Here is a 26,961-nt window from a genome sequence, read left to right as displayed (position 1 = left end):
ATTTATACTCAAAATGCGTAAACGCGTTTTGTCTATACCTATCGTACGTGTCTAAGACGGAGACAACACATGCGAGTGTGACGTCCTTTTAATATCTTTTACACGAGTTTCATAAGTATGTAAATTATAAAACTACTATTTAAATCGTTAAATAAAATGTTTTAAGTGATAAGTATTTATTGTATTAACTACTTTACGTCTTTATATAAATCCATTTTTAAATACAATAATATTATTATTAATTGTTTGTATTCGAATGATAATCTATTCAAAAAATAGAAAGGAAAAACATTATAATTATTATTAATAAATACCCATTAACTAACGTAAGAACAAATTAATTTTAGTATTCTAACAACACAATCGAATTATTCCGATAGTGGTTATTCGTTAGTACCGCTAGTCCATGAACGATTCTTTAATACTTTCAATTTAAATGCAGCTATACACAAATATTACAGATTGTTGTTCAGTTCACTAACGTAGTTCGTTGTAGGAAATCGATCCACCTATGTAAAATGGGAAACATTTTGAGAAGTAGAGAAAAACCATTATTAACTGAAAATTCGTGAGTATATTATTTTTTAATTAACAAGGCTTTTAATAGATTTAAGTGCATATTATTTTAAAAAAACATATTAAAACTTTTTAAGAAAAAAAAAATTATTTGGTTTTTAATTAATAATACGACAAATAAGTTTACGCTTAAAACTTTAATTGAATAGAATTTTTGAAAGAGTAAGGGGAAATATAAAAGGATTGGCTGGATAACTGGTGTACAATATGAGGTTATTTATTGGTAGTTAAAACTAATAACTAATAAAAGATAAATTTATTATTAAAATAAAAAAAGACAAAAATAACATAGGAGAGTTTACAGAAAAGTTGTCAACATTTTGATAAAAACAAGATATCATTTTAATTAGGCACGTCGTACGTGAGTGTAGTATGTGAGTATGTGACACGGGAATGTTTGGTCACTAAACCTGTACATTACTATAAACTGTATAGACACCTATATCTTACGATTATTATACAACTACGTGTATAGTGGTAGGTATCTATTTGTTTACGTGTTTTTTTTTTAATACATTTTTCAGAGAATACGCTTTTGGGCTTTGGCCGTATCGATATACCTTTTTTATGGCTATTACTTATTAGTAATTACTCTGATGTTATATGGAATATAATAATTGTTTCACACTTACTATTTAAAAAAAATGTACTAAGGATATTATTTTATAATTACTGGTCTACGTTTAATTAATATAATTTTTCGAACGTCATGATTTGTACGGCTGGTACTCGAATGCCATTGTTTCGGTCATGTTCACGGTTAAATAAAATAATTACTTTAATTATTACTAATAGTTACTAGAGAACATCACTCCCGAATAATATTATGATGTCTCCGTCTTACACATGTACGACACAGGACATTTTCGTTCACCAGTTTCAATATGCTGTCAGTTTTGATATTATAGTGACCTATTATCAAACTTTTAGGTAAGAAAATTATCAGCTGTGTTCTCTCGTTGGCTTTTTACGACATTTTAATTTTTAAGTAAGTTATGACTTATGAGTATGTAAAATGTTAATATTTAAAAATGTTCATAATTCACTCAAAAATTAAAATATCGTAAAAAATTAACGATAGAACACAGATAATGTTCTTACCTAAAAGTTTGATAATATAGGTATATTCGCTCTAATATCAAAACTAACAGCACACTATTAAAACTTATGAATGAAAATGTGTTGTAATAGTGTCGTACGTGTGTAAGACGGGGCCAACATAAACGGGTACGACGTCCTCTTAAGACTTATAAGTTATAATTTACGTACAACTGACTCTGTCTTGTAGGTATACTCTATTCTTTAGTATAATAGTTTCCTAGGAAATGTCAAAAAGTTACTTTATATTCGAAATGCAATATATGTTTTATGTTCAACGAACAATAACGTGTTTATCAGTGTATAAAATTTATATTTTTCAATCATTTATGATAAGGTACTATAATCTGAAGAAAATATAATTACGAACAAACCATGTTTCTCATCTTAAAAACCAAGACAGATAAATTATCACATTTGACATTTTAACGTTGATATTGAATATTGATGCGTGTTGGAACTATTGTAATTAGAAACAATTATAATACCATAATAGGTTTAGGTATTATAATTTTTAAGTATAACCACGATTTAAGATAATACTATCTTAAATTGTAAGTATAACACACAAAATACTTAGTTTTGTAAATTTGTTTAATGATTGATGAACTTAAATATATGCCCTTTGCTCTAGTGTCCAGACATATTATAATATTTATAATGATAGAAATATATAATCTACATTATAAATTCATATCTAACAATTTTAACTTAATAAACATTTTAACATTTTTCCAGCTACGTGATGTGTGTATTTCGATGTGATATTTTAGACTTTGAGCGAAGTATTGGTTTTGCAATGACATATTATATTATTTATTGTTTATGTTTGTCATCCACTTTTGTATCAGTAATTGTGCTTCAATCATCATTTTTGAGGGCAATTTCTGGTAGATATTTGGATATAGGTTCTTTAAAAGGGTAAAAAAAATGAGACTTGAAATTAATATGTAAAAAATAATATGGATGTGGCCAATAACTCAAATCCAAAATAATACATAATCTAAATCGGTTGCTTCAAGTAAAACCCAAGAAATAGTTGTAAATAGGTCTACTAGGAGTTACCTACTTATTAAGCAATTAATTATTATTAAATTATTATGTAAGTGAAATGAGCCATATATCTATCATATATTTTAGACTTAAAATTTTACATGACGTATTTAATGATTTTAAGTACAATATAAATCAACAAACAATTAATATTACATCAAATAAATAAAAATTTTAAAAACATCCAACACCTATTTATTATTGTGACTTGTGATTAACCAAAATTCAAAAATAAAGTTGTTAAAGTAAAGGTAGTAACTAATAGTATAGGGCTTTTTTATATTTAATGAATTTTTATAACTACATATAAACTATTTAATATCATTATTGTATACAATATAGAATATAGATGCTATTTTTTATATACATCATATTATATTTTATATTTTTATCACATCTTTAAACTTTGTATTCAACAATTGATCAAATAGTCCGCTGACCGCTAGGTAAAAGCACTTGCTCTTTTCACTAACCAACTAACTAAAATTAAAGAAAAAATGTAATTTGTCAAAAATTAAACATGATAATAACGTGAGCAAACAGTTATAATTCAACGTTGCATTTAAAATTATGCGGAATCGTGTATATGTTACCGGAAATGTTGACATTTTGGAAATTATGACATTTCCTAGGAAATGTTGACAATTCCTAATAGCGGAAAGAAATGATATCATTGCCTAGTATATGTTATCAGTTCCTAACGATATCAGGCAAAGATGCATACATTTTTTTTTAGATATTTTAATTTAATCTGTCTAATTTAAATATTACTTTTATCAAACATAATTATTAATTACCCTGATAAATTATCATTAGTTAATAATCAATAAAAACCAAGTGTTGTGAAAAATTTTTTTTATCACTTCAAATTGTGTAGTTTAAGCTTATTTAAATTTTTAAATTCTTACTCAATTTTGTTTTCACATGACAAACTTCCGTTGCTATTTCTCAGATCTGCAAGCATATTTGTTCGTCTTGAATTTTATCTTACAACATAATATCTTTCACGTCCCGGTTTGCACGTTCTATAGACTCTGACTATGTCTTGGTTTTCCGTGCATATGTTACACATGGATATATCGTATATGATAGGCAATAACAGCGAGCTCAGCACAATGATGTCAAGCGTCTTTTTTTAACTCTGAATAATTTGAGTAGAAACGTTAAACCTTTACATCCTATATATTTAAGTAATTTAGGTTTACTTAAGTTATTCACAGCTTTTTTTTTTTTTTTTATTGAACAAAAATTGTATTTACAATCTATATAATAAGTAAATGGGATGTGGGTTGCCTGACGGGAGGGGGAAGTCACCCAATGCTGGCACCCCGTAAGTTATTCATACCTATAGTATCATTATCGTTTAATAATAATAATACAGTCGATAATCTTAATATAGCCATAGGTATAACAATATACTATTAATATCTCATTGTTCATAATTTTACATTTTTAAGACATGTTTATCATATTAGGTATATCATGGTTGACAATAATGACTAATGAGTAACAAATCAACAAATTAAAATTTATCAAATTTATCAAATTTATAAGAAATATTATCAAACAAGTTTTTACAAGAGCCATAATATTAGTATTTTAAAAAATGTATCAAAATTGCAAAACAACATTTTTAACTTGCCAGTAGAAAAAATGGGAAGAAAAATGAAATTCCGTAATATATATAGTATTTTTAGATTCTGAGCGAAGCGATGAATGTATTGATTTTACAATGTGTGTGTTTTTTTTATTCTTTTTTTGTGTCTGTCATCACCTTTTTGGATAGTAAAAGTGCTTGGATTTTCTTCAACAGTAACTTTTCTGATAGGAAAGTGAATCTAGTTGGTACTTTTGGGGGGGGGGGGTCAAAAGTAAAAATTTCCCAGTAGTTTTCAAAAGCGACATGAAAAACAAAAGAAAAATTAAGGAAAAATGGGAATTTTTAGGCAAAATCTGTTTTCGAGAAAATCGATTTTGGTTTTTGGTGAACTCTAAAACAAATGACCGCAAGTACATGCAATTTTGACTGAATGTTTATATTAGCATTTTCTATACACCATAACATCCAGTTTTTTTTTCTACAAATATCAATAAAATTTTATTTGTTGGGTAAAAAAGCTTGAAAATTTAATACAAGGCTCCTACTATATTTTTACAATGACATTTGAAAAATATTAAAAATCCTTAGTCACAGTTTTTATTTATAAGCATTGATAGTTCAAATATTGACAAAATACGAAAAAATCACAAAAGATACCAAATTATTTTGAGTTTAGAATTCATAAATTTTTTTTTTTTTAAATCTAAGATTTGAAAATGTAATACAAGATTATCCATAAGTTTATCTACCTTTATCAAAAAAAAATGTCTACAAGAAAGTCAAATTACATTTTTATGAGCGTTTGAAATTCATATTTTTACAACATTTGATATTCACTCGATTTCTGGAGTAACGATTTTCTTATTTTGTTACAATTAAAAAACGTATGACTGTAGATATTTGAAAATTTCTCTGAATGTTTATATTAGCATTTTCTATACACGATAAAATTTTGAAAATAATTTGACTCTTTTTGAGCTATTAACGGATATTGTCAGTTCTCAATTTTTTTAGTTTTTTTTTCTATAAATATCAATAAAATGTTATTTGTTGGGTAGAAAAGCGTGAAAATTTTATGCAAGGCTCCTGATATATTGAAAGAATAGCAGTTGTAAAATATTGAAAATACATAGGCACAATTTTTTTTTGTAAGCATTTAAAGTTCAAATTTTGACAAAATTTATCAAATTTAAAATGTAATAATTATTTTGTAGTTAAAAATTTATAAAATGTTCAACTTTTGTAGCTAAGGATTGAAAATTTAAAACAAGGTTCCACGTAAATAAGTAAATATATAAATTACTATATTCACAATAATATCATCAAATATACTTGGTAATATCATAGGCTGACTGACCGTTTTCGCTCAGAATCGTTTTTCTTATACAATGATATTATATCATTGAATTCAAATTTAACACCATCCATTCAGTGACGCATTTGTAACCTACTGTACAGCAGAGCGACATCCACTTACCCACCTTTTTTTTATTTATTTATTTTTTTTTATTATCTAGTGTGTAGCCTAAAAATACATAGCCCGAAGTCTGAAATTCGTGTGTACACTAAACAAATTTAAGCTACGATTCAGAAGACATTTTTAGCACGGGATGTATCTAATAGCCACCCGTAATGTTTAAGGGCTTAAGTTTTATATGTTAATTTATAATAATATTCGTTTGGGACGTTAAAGATTTGAAAAATGACATGGTGTTATTTATTGTATTGTGATAGAATGCGTCACCTACTCACCTAGCCAATTATAATTATATATCTATGTTAATAACTGTAATGCAAACGGGGTGTTACTTTATTGTATATCTGTAAGGTCATAGGGGCCATATTCCTAAATATGCCACTGTACCAAGACAACTCTACATTGTACCTACTTATAAAATATTATTAACACAATTGTATGCCACCATAAAACCTTTGTACACAGAAAATTACACAAAATCTTATATTATCAAGTACCAAACTTATGTAAGTTATATAATAACTTATATGATTATATAATAGTTATATAGTTATATACAATAGTATATATAGTATATATAGCATATATAATTATTATAAGTTATATATTACAATAGTTATAACTTATAATAAGTGAATTTTGTTTTATTTTTAATAAGATTGTATTTTGTCTGGGTACATATTATTATCCTAAAGGTCACGGTTTTAATACTATACCGGTTCAATATTGTAGACTTATCTAAGTCTAAAATAAATATAATATCTATTTATTGATAAAATTAAAAATTTTATTTGTGGTAATAATGTACAGGTCAAAATATAAATCAATATGAATTATGCTTAATATAATTATTATTATTATTTAATTATTATAAATTAAAAATATTTTATGATGGTAACTAAATTTTCTAATATTAAATCTTAATATTTTCAGCCCTCTTATTGGTTCGGAGTCAAAATCGAAATTAAAATGGTTCAATTTACGGAATGTGGTCCTCTTTATAACACTTCTACTATGTATATTAATTGTTTTGTATCTGGTTTTTATGATATTCAATACACCGATGGTAAATATATATTTTTCAAATATTAAACCAATGGTTTGATAATTTTAAAACTATTTTTCATATTTTAGAAAAAATCCACTTTAAGATTAAATAGTGTGGCGACGATCAACAATGATTATTTCGATAAATGCTCACCATCAGTAACGTGTGACCCTAAAGCAAAATACAGGACAGTCAATGGATCATGCAATAATTTGCAAAATCCCAACTGGGGTGCAGCACTAACTCCTTTTTATAGGTATATGGATCCGGTGTTTAGCGATGGTAATTTTAAAAATGTTTAATTCTCAATAACTATACTTACATTATAATCGATAAAATATAAAAACAATTCGTCAAAGTTTTATTTTACATAAAAAATATATTAGGTAATTATGATAAGTAGGTATTGTTTTAAAATTAACTATATAGGTACCCACATTATTATTATTCAAATTTAATGTTTTATGGTTTTAGGTATCTCAGCTTTTCGTGTACAATCGGATGGAAGTCCATTGCCAAATGCTCGAAACCTTACTCTAACGATGTTCCAAGACACGCTTAGGATTTGTGATCATAAAAACAATGAACTATTAGTACCATGGGGTCAATTCATCACCCACGATACGGCTTATTCACCAGTCCGTAGTATCAATTCATCTTTTCCTGGTAACATTTAACTAAAATTTGTACGAAACAATCAAAACATTTTCGATTTTTTAACCACATTGTGTGTATATTATTATACAGCTGCTCTAGACCATTGTCAAGACAAAAATCCACCAATAGAGTGCAAGGCAGTCATTCCATTATCTCCAGATGATCCAGTGTACGGAAAAAAAAATTTAACGATTTTAAAATTTATGCGTCTCGTAACTTCGCCAGCTTATAATTGTTCCTTAGTTCCTGACACTGTTGTTAGTATTTTTTATTATTATTAAACCAGAACATTAGTTGGTACTTGATAGGTATAGGTATCTGGTATATTAAATCAAATATTATTTATTTTCAGTTAATAATGATTTCTTATAGTAAAGTCCTTGACAATGAACTTGTATATTTCCATATAATACCTGTATGGCTATATACGTGTATGTATATGTAATTAATTTTCAATTTAATGTAAAATACTTTTTATGGTAAAGGAAATTCCTATTCTGAAAAATCTTTAAACTCGATTATCTTTAAACTCAGTTTTTTTCGTGCTGGTACACTAATGTTTTGATGTTAAATAGGCACTAATAGCAGAATCCTTAACTATCATTAACTAATCACATTTTTATTTTTCCATTATTTATAATTTAGCTTAATAAAAACACGCATTATATCGACTCGTCAAATGTGTATGGTTCCGATCCTGATTTGGCAAATGAATTGCGTCTGTTTAGTGGAGGACAATTGCTTTACAATACAATTAAAAAACAAGAGTATTGTCCCCAGGATCCTACTAAAGTTGTAAAAAAAGGAAATCAAACTCAAGTAACGATAGCATTTCTTGCAGGTAATTCAGACTATGCAATATTATTTTTTTTTAATTATCCCTGTAGATTTAATGTTTTCATTGATATTCATTTTAGTGTTATATATTATGTGGAAATAGTGAAATAATGAAATACATAACAATATTAAGACGTAATCGTTGGGTTAAACATAAACAAATTAAAAAAAAACATTATTTATGGACTGATAAAAATTATATCAACAACAATTTTTTTTATGTCTGACAAATGTGTAGTAACTGTTTTAATACAGAATCAATCGGAGACCGTCGATTGCGTCCCAGGCACAGGCAGGCCTGCGATTGGTTAGGCGAGCTACCGAGAAAATCTCGGTGGACCGTTTAAAGTTTGGGCCAGCCGTGTGAGTGAAAATAAATTCATGTTTAAAATGCGATTGGCCGCCTACCTATATAAGATCGTAATAATTATAGACGTAATTTTGGGCCACTGAATATGTAAATGTGCCGCTTACAGAAGTGAAAATCTCGATGGGCCGATACATACCAATCCGACCCTGGGCACAGGTACCTAAACGATTTTCCCCTACCTTTTATGTGTTCCGATTGCGTCCTGTTCTGTATAGTAAGTAAGCGTTGAATAGTAAATACACCTAATGTATTTGGCCAATGTAGATCTATTTAAACACAAATCGGTTTTTTTTTGTTTTTTTATAAGTTTAGGAAAATGTTATCTCATGGCCGGTACTCTTATCGATTAATATCATAACAATCACGTAGACATTTAATTTAGAACTAATGGTATGGCTAAAACGCCGAGCAAAGTATTAAAAAACAAGAATTGATTGATAAACAAATATGCAGCTTAAAAAAAAAAATTATATTCCCTTTGGCCTTTTACAATACCTTAAAACAATTCCACTACTTAACCCCTTAACTATTTAACCCCTTTTTAAAATGACAAGAAGATGTATTTTTTAAATTATTTAATCCTATATATTTGGACTGAGTTTTATTTGTTTTTGTATTATTATTATTATTATTATTATATATAACACTGATTGATCAGAAATGTATTTTTAAATTATTTATTCCTATATATTTGGAGTAATTTTTATTTTTTTTTGTATTTATGAATAACACTAAAAAAATAATTACTAATTATGACTATTAATTTTCCATACTATCGATCCTAGAACTACGAATGTATTCAATAGTCATTAGTCATTACTAAAATCATATTAAAATAGAGTAATTTAATGCTTATATATTATAATATAGTGACGCAATCGGAACATAAAAAAAGGTAGGAAAAATAATTTACCTATCCGACTTGTGGACGCAATTGAATAACTTTTTTTTTTTATTTGTAATGTTTTCCTGACAAAATCATCTAAACTTAGTTATATAAAAAACAAAATTTTGATTGAATAACTGGAAAGTTATAAAAGATTGAAACAGGACACAATCGAATGACGTATTCGATATCAATATCACATTATTTATTGTGTAATAAATACACATCGAAAATATTACTATGTATTTCGTTTAAAACATTACAATTTAAATCAACAATTTTTTTCATTATTTAATATTTAATAACGTCTTTTTGTAGAACTATTACTATGTTTTGGTCGTTTTAAACATATTTTTTCGCTCCACTCATATTAATTATTCTAATTCAATGATTCATCATTGTTATCAAATTTAAAATAAAAAATACACCCTTTTCCAATTTTTAAGTTTCTTATAATTTTATTTTATTATTTTTAATTATTAAGAAAAATTATGTATTTTTATTAAATTCACATTAAATTTATTTTGTGTTTAGGAGACGTAAATGTTAACCAGAATTTAGGAATAGCATTATTACAAAATTTATTTTTAAGATTCCATAATTATATTGCCAACAAGTTGCAAGAAGCACACCCATCATGGACGGATGAGACTATCTACCAAGAAACTCGTAGAATTGTTGCAGCTGTAACTCAAATTATTACATACGACAATTTTTTGCCTATAATTTTGGGTAAGGATAACTTAATATTTAAGAATTAATAATTTTTTATAATTCATATTTTTTTTAGGTGAAAAATATATCAATGAATATGGTCTAAATAAGGAAACAAATTATGATCCAACGATAATGCCTTCTATGGCACAAGAGATGACTAGTGGTGCTTTTAGATTACTTCACAACATAATTCCCGCCCAATTGAAGTAAATTAAACAATTTCATTTAAAAAACTTAAACCTTTAATTTTCGTTTAAAAATAGTAAATTAAGATTAGAAAAAAGTAGATAGGTACCATTATTACTATTTATTATAATACGCAATAATAGACTCAAACTATTAACAATAATTTTATCCATTAAAAACTATTGCTACAACTACAATAGATACTACATTAATCATATTAATTGTAATGCCAAATATGATTATTATCAGAGGAACATTACAATTATGAACCCAAGTTGAATAGGTAATTCTTTTTTTTTAAATTATAAATCCACTTTAATAAGTAACCTACAATATCTACAAATCGACATATTATATTTTAATAATTTCATTTGTGTAACAAACTAATTTTAAGATTTATTTTTAAAATAATCGTCAAAGTTGCAATAATTCAAATTTAAGATGCGGGGTTTTAAGTATAGCCGTACCTATGGTACTGTACAAACGGTACTCTAGTAATTAGTACAAAACATTTTAAAACAAATGTTTGAAATATAGGTACCATACTACCATCAATAGATTAGCCAGTGATAGATTCATCGCGAAATATTATTTATTAATACGAAAGTCATTAGAAAGCGGTTGTATTTATGTTTAGATGTTAATTAATAATTGTATTATGTAAATGAAAATGGAACTTTTTTTTATACAGCAATTGTTTAGTAAAATGATTTAATTTTTGCAACATTTTACAGCTATATGACCGAAAATTACACTTCATATGAAGTGGAAGAACCTTCTAAATCGTTTTTAAGACCGGATACATTGATTGGTAACGTTGATGGATTAATTAGGGGTTTAACAGAAACTCCTGGACGCGAACCCCAGTCATCATATAATAACCTTGTAATTATTATACAGTAATGTGTTGATTAAAATACCCATAATTAATTTGATTTATATTTATATTTAAAGATTTCAAATATTGTTATTGAAATTCCATCAATTAATACTACTGGATTTGATCTGCTTTCTTACGACATACAACGCGGTCGTGATGTCGGTCTCCCGCCCTACACTAAAATGAGAAGTTTATGCGGACTGCCACAAGCAAAGTCATTTGATGATTTGTCGGATTATATACCGTCAAAAGTAAGTCACATCGATCAATTTGTTCATATTTATTTTGAAATATTAAATTTGAACTACCTAGCTCGATTTGTTATATTATATAGAAAATTGACCAGTTAAAATATTTCTATTCATCGGTTGACGATATTGATTATTACGTTGGAATTTTATTGGAAGATAAAGTAATTGGATCTATGTTTGGCCCTACTGGAAGTTGTGTTATTGCTGATAGTTTTTACCGATTTAGAAATGGTGACCGTTTCTTTTACGACGTCAAAGATCAACCTGGTAGCTTCACTTCAGGTAAGAAAAAAAAAAACAAAAAAATAAATGGAGAACTTATTAAGCTGTGTAGTAGCTGGTATTGATTATACATCGTCATTAAGTATAGGTTACTGTAATGGATGTGTTAAATTTTATTTCTAAAATTATAATTCGTTGTATATGGATTTTTGTATTAAGCCAATAGGTATATTATTATATAGAAAAGTGAATGAGTTCAAATTTTAGCTTAAAATTAGTATAAATATTTGTGTGTTTAGCAAATAATAATATACGTAATAGAAAGAAGTTTAATGTCTACGATAGTAATTTTTTGAATCGTAACATAATTTCTAGTAATTGATTCGGATTTGTATATTTTAGATCAAATACAGTCGTTGAAGAAAATAACGCTTAGTCATATAATCTGTGCTACGTCAGGTATAGAACGTATTCAAAAAGATGCATTCAGGTTAATTGATCATATGTAAGTAATATGTACTTACCTATTATTATTTTTTTTTTTTTTTATTGATCTTAAGCTTTGGCAACTATGGACATGAGCTGTAGTGGATTGTTAGTGGGTTGTTAGTGTTGGTAGGGGAAGGAACACGTGTGTGTTGGGTTTGGCAGAATTTTTGATTGGGCACCCGTAGGTATCTGCTATGCCCGGGTGGGGGATGGCGGCACTTGTTCTCCGGACACTGTGACTTGCACGGAGAAAAATGCCGCCCGGTGGTCGAGGATCGAACTCGGACCGGCTGTGCCGAATCCGTCGCGTTAGACCGCTCGGCCACCTCGTCCCCCTTACCTATTATTATATTATGCTAATTTCTAGTCTTAACATGATTCTAATAATCAAATGCATATAATATTTTAGACGAATGATGAAACTAAAGCCCAATTGTGAAACGTACACAATCGACTTGACTGCATGGTGAATGATACCAACACATAGTAAGTATAAGCATTATTATTTTGCTTATTGTATTACTCTTTATTAGTTATTACAATTTATTTCAACCAAAATGTACCAATATTTTACGAATCATACCTATATACCTAGCAATGGGATTATGCTTTTGAAAACTGATCTGAATTTGTTATTATGTTTACTGGAGGGTTGAGGTGGATCAGGCACCTTTTTCTAATTTCATTCCCCAACTCCTATAAATTTGGTTTGAATGTTTACAATGTATGAGATTATAAATGTTGATTATTCGAAATTGAAATTAAAAATCTAAAAATGTAGCCTGATGCCTCATCGATCTTAAGTAGATAGGTATATTACCACCCATGTTTACTAAACTCACATTTAGAAGACCAATACGGATCCATAAAAATTAATTTGTATGAATTTAGAAAATGTCTTAATATTGAACTTCTTAAAAACTGTCCGTTTATAATCCCCAAGAGGACGTCGAACCGGATGAGTTTTCTCCGTCATACAAACGTGCAAAAGAGTAAATCTACGATCAATAGAGCCAATTTTGTATTATTAACTTCATATTAGACTATTAGAGTGAATTTACCTCTTATAAAATTCAATAATAAGAATTATAACCAGAGCATTATAGCATTTATATTATTGATATTTCAATTTTAAACAAATTGTATGTTCATTTTAAAATTGTAATATTTTACATAGTTATACTCACTTTAAAATGAGTAGGTATTTCAATAGAATCTTATGAATTGTCTTAGATAATAATTCTTAACTTTAAATTTGAAAGTTATAGCAACACATTGGTTCTGCTGAAAGAATTTGGTGTAATATACATTTGTATGAAAGAGACAACACATGTGGGTTCGTTATCCTCTAATATGTCAAAATATCTAACCTTAAGATAAAGTTTTTATGTTTACAGCTTACCTCACGTACAGATTTAAACAATTATTTTTTTTTTTTAGATCGGAAAATTGAGCTCACAGTGTTTTAACAAGGAAAAACAACTAGGTGCAGACCTATATAATATTAAGTATAAGGCTAAAAAATATTTGTTTTTTTTTTCATTAGTCTATTTATTTATACTTTTATACAGAGTAAAACGTAAATACTTTTGAATATGATTACAATATATTTAAACTATTTATTTACTTTTTCTACACAATTTATATTGAATTTATTATAATATAGGCTTTATGCTGAGAAAAACCGGCTTATAACTGTTTTCAAGTGGTTTAAATAACCGCTAAGTAACCGATTTCAACAGGTTTAAATACAGCTTTTTACGCATAGATCTTATCCTAGTATTAGCCTTAAGGTCTATGTTTTTACGTCAAATTTTTTGTCATCAATTATGAAATATTGATAATGTGCATACATATATGATTAAATGATTCGTCTATCCTATCTAATAAGAAAATCAATGATTCTGAGTCAGAATTTCTGACTTCTGATTCCATTCGGTTATGTCCACCCCTTGCACCTCCTAATGGGTGCTCTTGAGTAAAAATTGAACATTTATGAATTATTTTAGACTTGGGTCGCTCACACTAGTCACTAGTACACTAAGAATTAGCAGTTAGTTCTTAAACATTTTTAAATACTAATAGATAATAAATTAATGCTTCAATATAAGACAACCATATAACAAATTAAGATTTCAAATATATTGCAGTTATTAAAATACAAAATTAAGTTCAAAACTTTCAAATGGTTTATATTTAATATTTGTATAACCATTAAACATTAGTATTACTTATTAAATGCATAATTTTGTAGTTTAAACAATTATATTAAGAATTACAAATCGATATCAATATTAATGCATTTAATATTAATTGTATTTCATATTTAAACCTGTAACCTGAGAATTAGGTAAATATTACAGGTATCTTACTATACTATTGACAATAGACATACTAGACATAAACATAAAATATAATAATAAATATGTATACGGACATGCGGTATACCCCCATTAACCGTATTTCAAAGTATAAGCTATAATAATATTGTTGACACATGAAAATTATTTTATTTTTATTTAATTTATAGATTCTGATTTCTGAGCGGAGCGATAATGAATGTATTGAATTAAAAATTCTGTGTTTTTTCTGTCATCGCATGTCTTGGAGCAATTAAAGTGCTTAAACTTGGAGGGAGATTTCTAGTAAAAAACTGGATCCAGATAAAATACTGAAGTGCTTAAAAAAAAAAATTTGTGACACTTTTAAAAACCGGAATATTTAAGCCTTGGAAATCCAGTTATATTTGACAAAATCAATTTTGTTTTTTTTTTTTATAAATTCAAAAATAAATATCCGTTAATAATTTATTAAACTATATTTAACATTTCCACCAAATATTTACATAAGCATTCTCTAGACATGACATAATTTTCAAAATACTTTGGCTCAATTTGAGCTATTTATAGACACTATAATTATTTGTCTATTTGTCGAAATTCGATTAGAAAAACAGACTTAATTGTAAAATCATTTATCAATAAGCTCTAAAATAATGCATTTATTATCACACACTTAATTTGGTATCAGAGTTTGTGCTTCTTCTCATTTTATTTGTAAGAATGTTTCATATAGAAAAAACAGGTGTTTCGTATTTTAGATTTTGAGTCTATAAGCTACCAAAATGATGGACTTTGCCTTTTGTTGTACATTTGAATAACATACAATAATCGACTATTAATTATTCTTTTATTACATAAATTAGTTTGGTCACTGCTTTTAGATTCTGAGCCGAGCGAGGGATCTAGTGGTTTTACAATGGTGTTTATTTTTTTTTTTTTTATTCTGTATACAAAATTTCTACCAGAAGGAGTGATTCGATTTCAACATATAGTATCTTATTTTTTAGTAAATTGGATCAAAATGTTACTGTAAACAGATAATTTTTCGATTTTCTCAATAGTTATTTAATTCCACGGGAAAAACCACCGACAAATTACAAAAAACCACTAAAAATGGAATTTGAATTACTAACGCTTTGTTTATCACCATAGAAACGAATAAAAATAAAAATATCGATTTATTAGTTATTTTGTTGTAATTTATTATAGTAATTCAACATACCGGCTATAATAAAATATAATAACAATACAAAATATAAAATATCCAGACTGACAAACCGTCTCTGCTCAGAATCGTTTTTCGTATACACTGATATGATATCATTGAATACAAATTCAATACAATCCATTATACAGTGACCCTCTTGTAACCTATTGTACAGCAGAGCGATATCCACTTATCCATTTATTCATATTTCATATTACCCGACTATCTATGACAGGAGAATTTTTAAAAAAATGTTTTCAAGTTCTTTTACTGGAAAGATGGCGCTACTGCTTTATTCCAATTTTTGTATTTTACCTGCCTTAACATCAAAATATTATTATGTATATATTTGTTTTTAGTGAAACTACTCAAAAAATAACAAATAACAATACATCACCAATAAATAGTAATATATTTACTTTGCGTAGTTATTACTTACTAGATGAATTATTACCCGGAGCTGCCCGGAAAAAAATTGTGATTTTTCAACTTGTTTTGGGTGTACCTAACACGCTGAAGCAATGTCTTTTTAAGTGTAAAGTATGTTATACATATTTTAATTTATAGCCATCCCGATCGGTGTTGTTCGTGAGATTCGTTTGTGATTATACGAACAGTATAATATTATCAGGTAGGCAATCTACCTATGGTGGATAATGGACCCTTCGTGGTGCGTACGTAAGTGTATAATTTTACTCTAAGTATCAAAGTTATACCAAGTTTGTCTTTTTCACTTATAATTCAACCGACGAAATTAATACAATCAATTAGTACAAAATCCTAACCTAACCCAACGGAACTAAAATCCTATGAATAAAAAAAACCAAACATTCGTATAATAATAGATAGTCATATAGATAAAGAAGAAAAAGAAAAAAGTTAAAAGAAGTAAAAAAATCAATGTGAAAAGTTGGTTCGCCGACACCGTGGTTCGAACTGGAGACATTATGCACTAGAGCTTATAGGCTTATCGCATAAATAATAATTATTATTATTATTATTAAGAGGATGTCAGCTCAAAAAAAGAAAGAGAATAATATTTTTGAGGGAATGACATAGGTATCGATTTGTCTAAATATTGTCTTAAAACAATTTAAACATAATTTAAATTTACAACATTTTTTGTTTATTTTGAAAGTAGAAAACTGAGTCAAATAACAATAAAATATAAAATCGATATGTCATTCCCTCAAAAATATTATTCTCTATCTTTTTTGTAATGGGGGATTTTATTCTATAAGATTACTTAAAAACATAGAAAAAAGGTTCTGCGTTACTGCGTTTTGTCTATGTGGCACGTGGTACAGAGAGAGAAAACAAATGGTGCGCTGACATCCTCTTAAAACAAATAGCAACTATTTATAAACAAAATTTTCCATAAAGGATAGACAGATAAACATTAATTTATATAAATACTATATTGATTAGTATGATGAAAAAAGTGCTTGCGTATTAATACATAGACTTGAAATTGTATCCTTTTATTTTTTAGGTACCTACTTAAGTTACAATTTTTTGTTCCTATGGATAAAAGCTTGATAATCCAATACAAGTTTCCTCATAAACTATTCTTTTAACAACTAAAAATATCAAAAATACATGGTCAAAATTGTTTATTAAGGCGCAACTAGTCATCGCCTGGGACCCCAAAATATATATTAGATATAATAAGTCACCAAAAATGTTTTCATTGATTATGTACAAATTGGATAAGATGCTATATACTTCAAATTTGTCTTATATTCAATATTAAAAGAGTTGTTGACAATTGCAAGTTGATTATTAAAATAATATGTATATAATAATATATCAGGGGTGGCCACGACGAGGCTCGCGGGCCGTATGCGGCTCTTAAAACAGTTTCGTGAGGCTCCTAAAACCAAGCTTAGAGTAAAATTGATAAATATAATTCCATTAGAATCGTTAGCATTGGCGGTGTTTTCAGCACGTTGTGTAGCCCAAACTTATCACGGTGTGTTTCGACCGCGCCAGATGACGACGATAACAACAGATTTTGGATCGCCTCGAATTATAAGGGGTCAGTTGTGGCTTGTTGGTTGGCCTCAGTCACTAACATGTTCTGAGGTCGATCCTCGGCCAGGGTTTTTAGTGACGAATCCTCACCCCACATTACACGTGTTCCTCAACCAACCGAAACCCCCGTCCCCCATACAAAATGATAATGGCCATAGTTGCCGATGCTTAAAATCAATAAAGATAAAAAAATAAAAATATACATTATTTTATAAATATTGTTGTACATTAATATATATTATTATATGCCAATTACAAATACATAAACATGGAATGAGGACAAGAGGTCTAAAATGATGAGCTGTGAATCTCACCAAACATTTGTCATTGTTGTACCCAGATATATGGTAATCTGAAGTTTAAACAGCTAAAACTGTTACAAAATACGCTCAAATCATGAAAATATGTGTTTTAATTTTAATACAAGCTTGAAATTTAATATAAGGTTATTGTACTTTTAGCGCTCGAAGTTCAAATGTTGATGACATTTTACATCATATAAGCGGTTTAGCTTCAATCTTCATATAATTTTTATTACTTTTTTATTATCAAAAAATATTAATCAAAGAACTTTGAAACATTTCACTGTTAGGTACTTAAATCATAATAATTGTCTATAGGTACACAATGGAAATTTCAAAATATTTAGAAAAATTTTAATCTATTTTACCACAATCCTTTTGACAACGTTCTACGTAAGTTAAGAGAGTCGGAGCTTCATACTTTTTGGTGCAGTGAACAAAATGGTCATTGTAGAAAAATTAACAAACGCCGGACTCTGCTCGTTTTACACATTTTATAAATTTAAAATTATATAATAATGTTTTCATGTTAACATTGTTATATTGACAAATTATAAGTGAAGTTTGAACATTTCCGTTTCACGAAGTACCTATAGAACGTGTAAGTCAGCTCAAGTTTTGATCTCATTAATATAGTAATATTATAATGATTTCGCAAACGTTCATACAATGTATTCACTCTGTATACACAGATGTAAAACACTATCTAAACAATCACTAAGTACCATAGTACCTACCCAATAAATATCAATGATCTATTTTATTATCTATTTGGCTTCATGCATAATTACCTACAATACACGATAATCAGAATATTTTACAGCATACTATATTCAGAAACAGAGAAACTTATTCAGAAATCCCGTACGGAATATTATATAATTAATGTTATATAATATAATTCAACACATAATAATAAATATGATCCATTTTTAATTATCGATAGATAAATATCATTATAGATAGAAATAAAATGTAACGTCCTATTGAATAATACATTTCCGTACACAACATTAGCAGCCAATAATACAGAGTGATTATTTTAACACTTATCTCAAAGAGTATTGATGTTTTTTAAAATATGATATCTTACATAATTTTAAGTCATTCCAATAGAACATATTATTTTAAAATAAAAAATAATATATTTATAACTATTTAAACGTTATTATTTTAAATTTACTTTTTTGATAAAAAAATCATACATTTTTTTTCCTATTCCAAAGCAGAATATATTTTTGAGTGTTTCGACGCATATATAAATATAATTTTAAACGAGAAATTAATTAGTTATAACTTATAACTTTAAGTATACTTTTACTTATGCCGAGATTTTAATGAATTTTTTATCTGGTGCTTTAATACGAAGCTTTTAAAAAGCATTGAACATTAATTGCTCCAAATTAAGGAGTAGTAGTGTTTTTAGCATTTGGTTGACCGTTAAAAATGGTATATGCGTTTTTTTTTTAATTTGTCAGGTACTTACAACGATATTGCATTAAGGCCGGCAGATTTCATTTTGCTTATACGATCCCTCCAATAGGGCCTGGGCACTCGAAAATAATGCAGTGATCCCGAAACATATCGGAATATATTGCCATCTTTGATGAATTCATTTTTTTCGTAGTCCACATAGAATCTCCTGTCACTATTCTAAAAATGATACGACAATAATATATTATCATTATTTTTACTCTTTAAAATGAAATAATATGTTTGAGTATTTTATTTATTGTTTATTTCCATCTAGTAGATTATGTAAATAGTCACTTATTTTATAGATAGGTACAACTGTACAAGGAAATAATTGCGTATACAACTTACTACATATTCAAAATGAAATGACAATAACAGCGCTAAGGAACAATACACGGAAATCGTAGGCATTATATTATACTTATTATAATCACCAGATCGTCACAAGCGTTCAATAGGAACTGCGGTAATTTTTCATCAGTTAGACAGTTAGGTTTACAACGACTAATATTATAGTAAGTTATTCAACATGGCGAAACAGCACAACTAGTGAGAAAATTATATATATATTGATTTTACAAAACTTAACATCAAATTATAACGAAACTCAGGTCCAGAATGTAAGGACAGTAGATACATAATTCTATTAAATCGAGTAACGAAGACACCGGGTTGGCATAATTTTAACAATTTTCATATTTAAATAATATAAGTACATGAGATTTTTAAGTTGGCAATCGAGGGCGATTTTTTAATACGTTAAAATACTTCAATGTTTTACTGTGTTCGTCTATTAACTTGGAATTATTGCTGAAATTAGATTTGGTTTGGTAAAATTATTAAAAAAAATACAATTTAAATTAATTTAGTTTTAAATATTAAAAAAACATTGTTGGTTAAGATTTTAGACGTGTTTAATAGATATATTTAAAATATAATATTATAATCTGTATCAAATTAACGATATGAATTTGTATTGTTTATTAGTTACTACCTTTAGTTTAATCGATTTTGTTAGGTTGATTGTGTATTTTATTTTTTTCAAATGATAATAATTTATTGATAAATGCAAAAATCTTAATCAAATAAAGAGCAGCTTTTTATGTGGCCGACTACGGAGAATTTTGAACCACTTTGAAATTTAGAAAACTGTCTACCTAAATTTTGTCTTTTGCTATAATTTTTTATTAAATGACTGGCCTTGTGCACCGATTCTGCGCCGATCATCAATAGGTACATCAATTTATTTTAATTTGTTTTTCTGGTATTGTACCAGCCACTATAATATATTATTGTTATTAATAATGTATTATCATAGGAGTTGTGAACGTGTAGACATGTGTAGCGGACTATGGAAGTAGTTATGTAATATTACCTATATCTCTGTAATGATTCGCGCAGGTATAACAACGGATAAAATTCAGTCAAATTATAAAATTCATTCCGATCGGTTTATTAAAAAATGGTTAATATTTTTAAAAAAGTTGATAACTCTTCGTCGTTTGAAACTGAGTGAGTATTGTCTACATTCTTCATTATAATTAATTTATAACATAATATATAGTTTATCATACGCTCAAATATAAACTAGTATGAAAGCCAAATACTTTTCCAAAGTACGAATTTATTTCCCATATCTTTAAAAGACATATATTACAATATGATCTATTTAGAGAACTTCTTGCACTAGTTTCTTGTAGAATAAATGTTAACATTACTTAACAGTAAATTATAATTTATAGTCATAAAATAATAACAGAATTGTAAAATTAATGCATCGATTACTTCATTATAATAATAATCTATAATTTCCGATGTGTATACATATAATTTTATGAAATGTGCTTACCTTTTAAAAAATAAACCTAATAATAACACAACATATATAACTACCAATACGTTTTATATTTGTGTTCCAAAATCTTTGTGAGTACTAAATACTAATAATATTTTATTTAGTAAGTTTAAATTAATATTGCCCTCGCTTCTCTATCGAGTATTTATTTTAACTTTATTTTTAATGATCAAGTTTTAGAGATCAAAATATAAAAACCTTATATTTTCTATGAGTTCTAAGCAGCATCTGTATTTTTTAAACTTTTTGGTGTCACTATAATAAACATATGTAACTATGTAAGTTAAGTTTTCATATTTTACAGTTTTTTACTCTAATTACATATAAATTTAATATTTTAATCATATTTTTTAAAAAGACAAATGATGTAACCTGATAGGTAGATTATCTGCCTCAGATATGAGCTATTTTGATTTTTGTTTCGCATTGAGTAAGTACCTTATAAACTACAATCAATCAAATTATATTTATTTAGACTCAATACCTATTTATTCTAGATAAATTGTTTTTTTTGCATATGGCATAATATGGTATATTGGTGTACAGATTGGGGGAAAAAATAAAAACCAATAATATCCAATAAACAATAATAAAATAATATAAATAAAATAATTGAATAACACACGGTAATATTAATAATAATAATAATTACAATAATAATCATGTATGATAAATTAGCGATTATACGTCAAGTCTCAGTACTATGTATAAACGGATGGTTTGATCTTGCATTTACTGATAGGCTTTATGCAGTCCTTCTATTCCTCCACCAGCTATTATTTCCTGGCATTCCACAATAATATGATTGATAGTTTTAACCTGTTTGCAGTTGCAGAGAGATAAGTTCAGTATTCGACATTTATGCATCAAATAATTTCACTTAATTTGTTCTGTTCTTAATCAGTTGATAACACACGTTATATAGAACGTTGGTATTCAAAACAAGCTACTAATTGGGTTGAAAATTCTGATTAATGATGTATTGCGTAATTTCGTTGAATTTAAATTTGTAACAACAATATAATACTATCAAATATTTCGATATTAGTTACTTAGAAAATAATTGTAAAAAGTCAGAACCTCTGAAAGGTCAGATGCTATAATATAGAATTTGACTGACCGTATGTTAATTATTAATTTTTACCGCCTTGATTATACTATTACAACACAACAAAAAAATGTATGCCCCTCAAAATTCGATAAATTCCGATTAACGATACCTACTTATAACATAATTTGAATACATGACTTCAGAGTCAAAATTATAATTAAAAATAACTAATATAATCAATGAATTGCTATCGGATTACATAATATCAAATATGGTGTATGAATACTATCGTTTTCAAAATATATCAAATGCGATCCTAATTCACTGAACTGATTAAAACTTTGTATTAAATATTTTATATTTTAGTACCTATGAAGATTTTTTAAAACATCTCGTTTTTTGTATTTTTGTTTCACTTTTATTATTTTATAATTTCCAAACTAAATAGAGTTTAAGACTCAAGTAGTCACTTAATAATCTATATTAATAATTGTAAGTTGCCTAACTATTATAAAAAGTTCCATGAAATAGAAAAAAAAATTGCTTACAGCTTTAACAACAACTGTGATACATAATAACTAATAATTATCTAATTGTTTTTAATAATATGAGTGATTATGTAATAGAAATTGAAAACAGAAATATTTATGTTCTAGTCCATTACTAGGATCCAAGGCAAAAATACAATCATTTTGGAAGAAACCATGGTTTACTCTTTTTATAGTAATACTAATAATCGTTGTTACTTCAACTATTATTTTATACGTATTTTACCATAAAAATGGTTCGCCAAACGATATTCATTATGCTGAGTCGGAGGCAAATACCGTTATATTTAATGCGGCAACGTTATCGTATAATCCTATAAATGTCGGGTTCAAATCTCATCCGACTTCTAGGGTGTCGAGCATAGCAACAACTAATGGTGATTACTTTAAAAAATGTGCCCCATTCGTTACCTGTAACCCAGACGATAAATACAGGACATTCAATGGGTCGTGCAACAATTTGCGGAACCCTAACTGGGGTGCTGCATTAACACCATTTTACAGGCTGATGAACGCTGAGTTCAATGATGGTAATAAATAATAATAATAATAATAAAGAATACAAACTCATTAAAAAAAAATGCATTTGGTATTAACCTATTTGATTTACTAAAAACATAAATATAAATTTATCTAATTAAAAATGTCAATACTCATTAACGTTAAAAAAAATTTAGATAGTCTTAATTTATATCCATAGTACCTATACATTTTTACATTTTCTGCGCACTATATTTAAGTATTAATTACTGCATTTGTGAAACTATGTGCATGTTATAAATACCTACTAAGTTTGAGAAATAAAAAAATATTTTGTTTGATTTATTCAGGTAATAATACGCTTAGAGTTCAATTAGATGGAAGACCATTGCCTAGTGCTAGGCTAGTAGGCGTGAAATTATTCTATATGAGAGACATTCGCAACTACGATCATGACAATAATGAGTTATTAGTTCCGTGGGGACAGTTTTTGACACACGATATATCGTTCTATCCTGATGATATTCGAAATGCCACTACTCCAGGTAGTAATTCATTTACTAAAATTATTACAAAACTATTTATGGTTTGTAGAGACATAAATAGATTATATATTGAGAGGCTGGATGCAGATGCTCATATTTTTTATAATATACTTACATAACAAACCTAACTGTTGTATAATTGTATATAAATATAGAAACTAATAATTCAATAATTACCAGCCTTTTAATACATATAATATCTAAATTTATATATTTGTAATTTAAGCTGATTTGGATCACTGTTATGAAAAAGATAAGACCAAAATACCATTTGAATGTGAAACCGCTATACCGATAGCAGCAGATGACCCAGTGTATGGCCAATATAATGTAACACTCTTTAAATTTGTTAGATCTACAACTTCAGTGAATTTTAGCTGCCCTTTAACACCTAGAACTATTGTAAGTATTAAATTAGTTATTTATTCAAATCATTATAATATATTTAACGAATAAGGGACACTTGTACATCAATTGTAGGTACACAAAGTATATATTTTAGTATTTGTTCCCATCATAATTTCGTATATCATATTTTTTTTTATTTATCTACCTATGTAATAATGTGATTACTGATTATTGTTTAAGAGATGATTTTAACCCATGGATAATATAAACGATACAAATTATTTTTAGCTCAACAGAAATACACAATATATAGATGCATCCCATGTATACGGATCAAACAAAAAGACAGCTGATGGGCTTCGAACATTTGTGAATGGTAAACTTAGATCACGGATATTAAAAAACGAAGAATATTGTCCGCAGAATCCTAATTCGGAATTTAAAGATGGTCCATTAGGAAAATCTGATGTTCAATTCGCCGCAGGTAATTGAAATTTAAAAATATAATGCAATATAAATCATTAACTTATTAAATCATTTTTTTACAGGCGATGTCAACGTCAATCAGAATTTGGCTATTGCATTGTTTCAAAATTTATTTTTAAGATATCACAATCATTTGGCTGACGAAATACATACATTAAATCCGTCATGGTCAGACGAAAGAGTTTACCAAGAAACACGTAGAATCGTAGGTGCAATTATACAAGTTATAACCTATGAGCACTTCTTGCCAATTATTCTAGGTAAAAAAAAAATTATAATTGAGTTTAAAAAATAAATGAAATAACCACACTTGAATAATAAATAAAACTATTCTTATATTTAATTTTGAAAAATTATTTATAACTGCACATCATACTTTCATTGCAAAAAAAACAAAAGCATACATTTGGTATTTACCATATAGAATTTAGTAACCACTAAATAAATAATAAAATATTATTAATTTAGATACAGTAATATTATAGAATTCAAAATGTTAAAATATTTTTTTAAATTTTAGGAGATGAATACATGAAAGAGTATGGACTCACTGGACAGACAATCTATGATCCTTCAATTAATTCGGCTTTAGCACAAGAAATGACAAGTGGTGCGTTCCGAGCTGTTCACAACATTATTCCCGCTAAATTCAAGTATAGTTTTTAAACTATGAAATAAAATAGATTATCTAGTAACTTATCCTGATAACTAGCTTAATGACTGCAAACTATTCAATTGTCGATGAAGTTGAGCCTTCAAGAGTGTTACTGCAGCCAGACTTGCTCATAGGAAATTTTGATAACATGTTACGAGGGTTTTTGGAAACGCCAGGCCGAGCTGTACAACCATCCTATAATAATTTGGTAAAATTTTGAAGTATATCGACGTATTATTATTATTATTTGTATATTAATAATTTCAGATTACAAATGTCGTGTTCAAAATACCAAATTTGGATGGATACTCGGGGTTTGATTTAATGTCTTATGATATTCAAAGGGGCAGAGATAATGGACTTCCACCATATAACAAAATGAGACACATTTGTGGATTAAAAAAAGCAAACAAATTTAATGACTTATCTGATTTAATTTCTTCGGAGGTAAAATTATTTACATTTCTTAACGGATTTTGAACAATCGATATTATACCTTCATTATACTTTGAATAAAAATATATTTTATTAATATTCAAATAATTCCATTTCATAATATTTGTCTAATTATTCAACTATTTACGGTTTTGCTAATATAATATAAACATTATATTGTTTTAAATTATCTTCTATTAGGATATTGAAATTTTGAAATCACTATATTCTACTGTGCACGACATAGATTATATTGTTGGTGCCCTCTTGGAAAAACCTAGAAATGGATCAATGGTTGGTCCATCAACTGCGTGCGTAATCGGAGACAGTTTCTACAGGTTTAAAGCTGGTGATCGTTTCTTTTATGATATCCTAGGACAACCAGGAAGCTTTACCCCAGGTACAGAAAAATAGGCAAACACTGACACACCTTTTACATAAATATTATAAAATAATAATTATTATAACAACGACCAATTGTATTACAATTCATTTTTTTGTACTTTCAGAACAAATTAAAAGCCTGAAAAAGATCACTCTTAGTCACGTTATGTGTACATCATCAAACTTGGGTCACATGCAAAAGGAAACATTCAGATTTGTTGACCACAAGTAATGGTTTTTTCTGAAATATATAATATGATATAAATGATATAATATGTAATATTAACATGTATTCTAATATTATTAGGTGGATGTCAAGTATTAAGTATAGCTGTAAATCATATAAGCTGGACTTATCACCATGGAAAGAATTTTAATAATAATTGTATTAGATATAACTTTTGATATAATTGTACTTTTTTTGAATTTCAACCATTGTACAATAAATATATATAAATAAAAATAA

The 26,961-nt window shown here is 27.4% G+C and overlaps 3 protein-coding genes across 4 annotated transcripts in view; 2 read left to right on the top strand and 1 right to left on the bottom strand.

Moving 5' to 3' along the window:
• Window positions 1–20,253, bottom strand: part of LOC132941819 (beta-galactosidase-like) — a 34,372-nt gene extending 14,119 nt beyond the window's left edge. The window contains exons 1-2 of the mRNA XM_061010007.1: window positions 20,057–20,253; window positions 19,719–19,885 (exon numbers count right to left, since the gene is read on the bottom strand). Coding sequence (XP_060865990.1) covers window positions 19,719–19,885; window positions 20,057–20,119 — 230 coding nt within the window. The 5' untranslated portion in view covers window positions 20,120–20,253. The remainder of the gene's footprint in view (window positions 1–19,718; window positions 19,886–20,056) is intronic.
• LOC132941666 (peroxidase-like) lies at window positions 443–13,973 on the top strand. The gene is made up of 14 exons (XM_061009808.1): window positions 443–568; window positions 6,738–6,870; window positions 6,939–7,134; window positions 7,327–7,518; window positions 7,600–7,766; window positions 8,155–8,350; window positions 10,137–10,334; window positions 10,393–10,525; window positions 11,240–11,390; window positions 11,460–11,636; window positions 11,720–11,918; window positions 12,261–12,363; window positions 12,757–12,833; window positions 13,788–13,973. Exons 1-13 carry the CDS (start codon window positions 519–521, stop codon window positions 12,815–12,817), a joined length of 1,956 nt encoding a protein of 651 aa, XP_060865791.1. The 5' UTR covers window positions 443–518; the 3' UTR covers window positions 12,818–12,833; window positions 13,788–13,973.
• Window positions 20,254–21,026: 773 nt separating the features above from the next.
• LOC132941926 (peroxidase-like) lies at window positions 21,027–26,961 on the top strand. 2 transcript variants are annotated; one of them, XM_061010175.1, is made up of 12 exons: window positions 21,035–21,220; window positions 23,271–23,692; window positions 23,993–24,187; window positions 24,414–24,589; window positions 24,824–25,019; window positions 25,084–25,281; window positions 25,542–25,674; window positions 25,734–25,884; window positions 25,944–26,123; window positions 26,313–26,511; window positions 26,621–26,723; window positions 26,803–26,961. In XM_061010175.1, exons 1-12 carry the CDS (start codon window positions 21,171–21,173, stop codon window positions 26,870–26,872), a joined length of 2,073 nt encoding a protein of 690 aa, XP_060866158.1. In that variant the 5' UTR covers window positions 21,035–21,170; the 3' UTR covers window positions 26,873–26,961. The 2 variants fall into 2 exon arrangements, with proteins under 2 accessions (XP_060866159.1, XP_060866158.1); XM_061010176.1 differs by lacking the exon at window positions 23,271–23,692 and having other exon boundaries at window positions 21,027–21,220.

This window comes from Metopolophium dirhodum, chromosome 3 (assembly GCF_019925205.1).
Source record: "Metopolophium dirhodum isolate CAU chromosome 3, ASM1992520v1, whole genome shotgun sequence".
NCBI classification, from domain to species: Eukaryota; Metazoa; Arthropoda; class Insecta; order Hemiptera; family Aphididae; genus Metopolophium; species Metopolophium dirhodum.
Note: the sequence above shows the minus strand (reverse complement) of the source record. Positions and strands in the feature narration are given on the sequence as shown.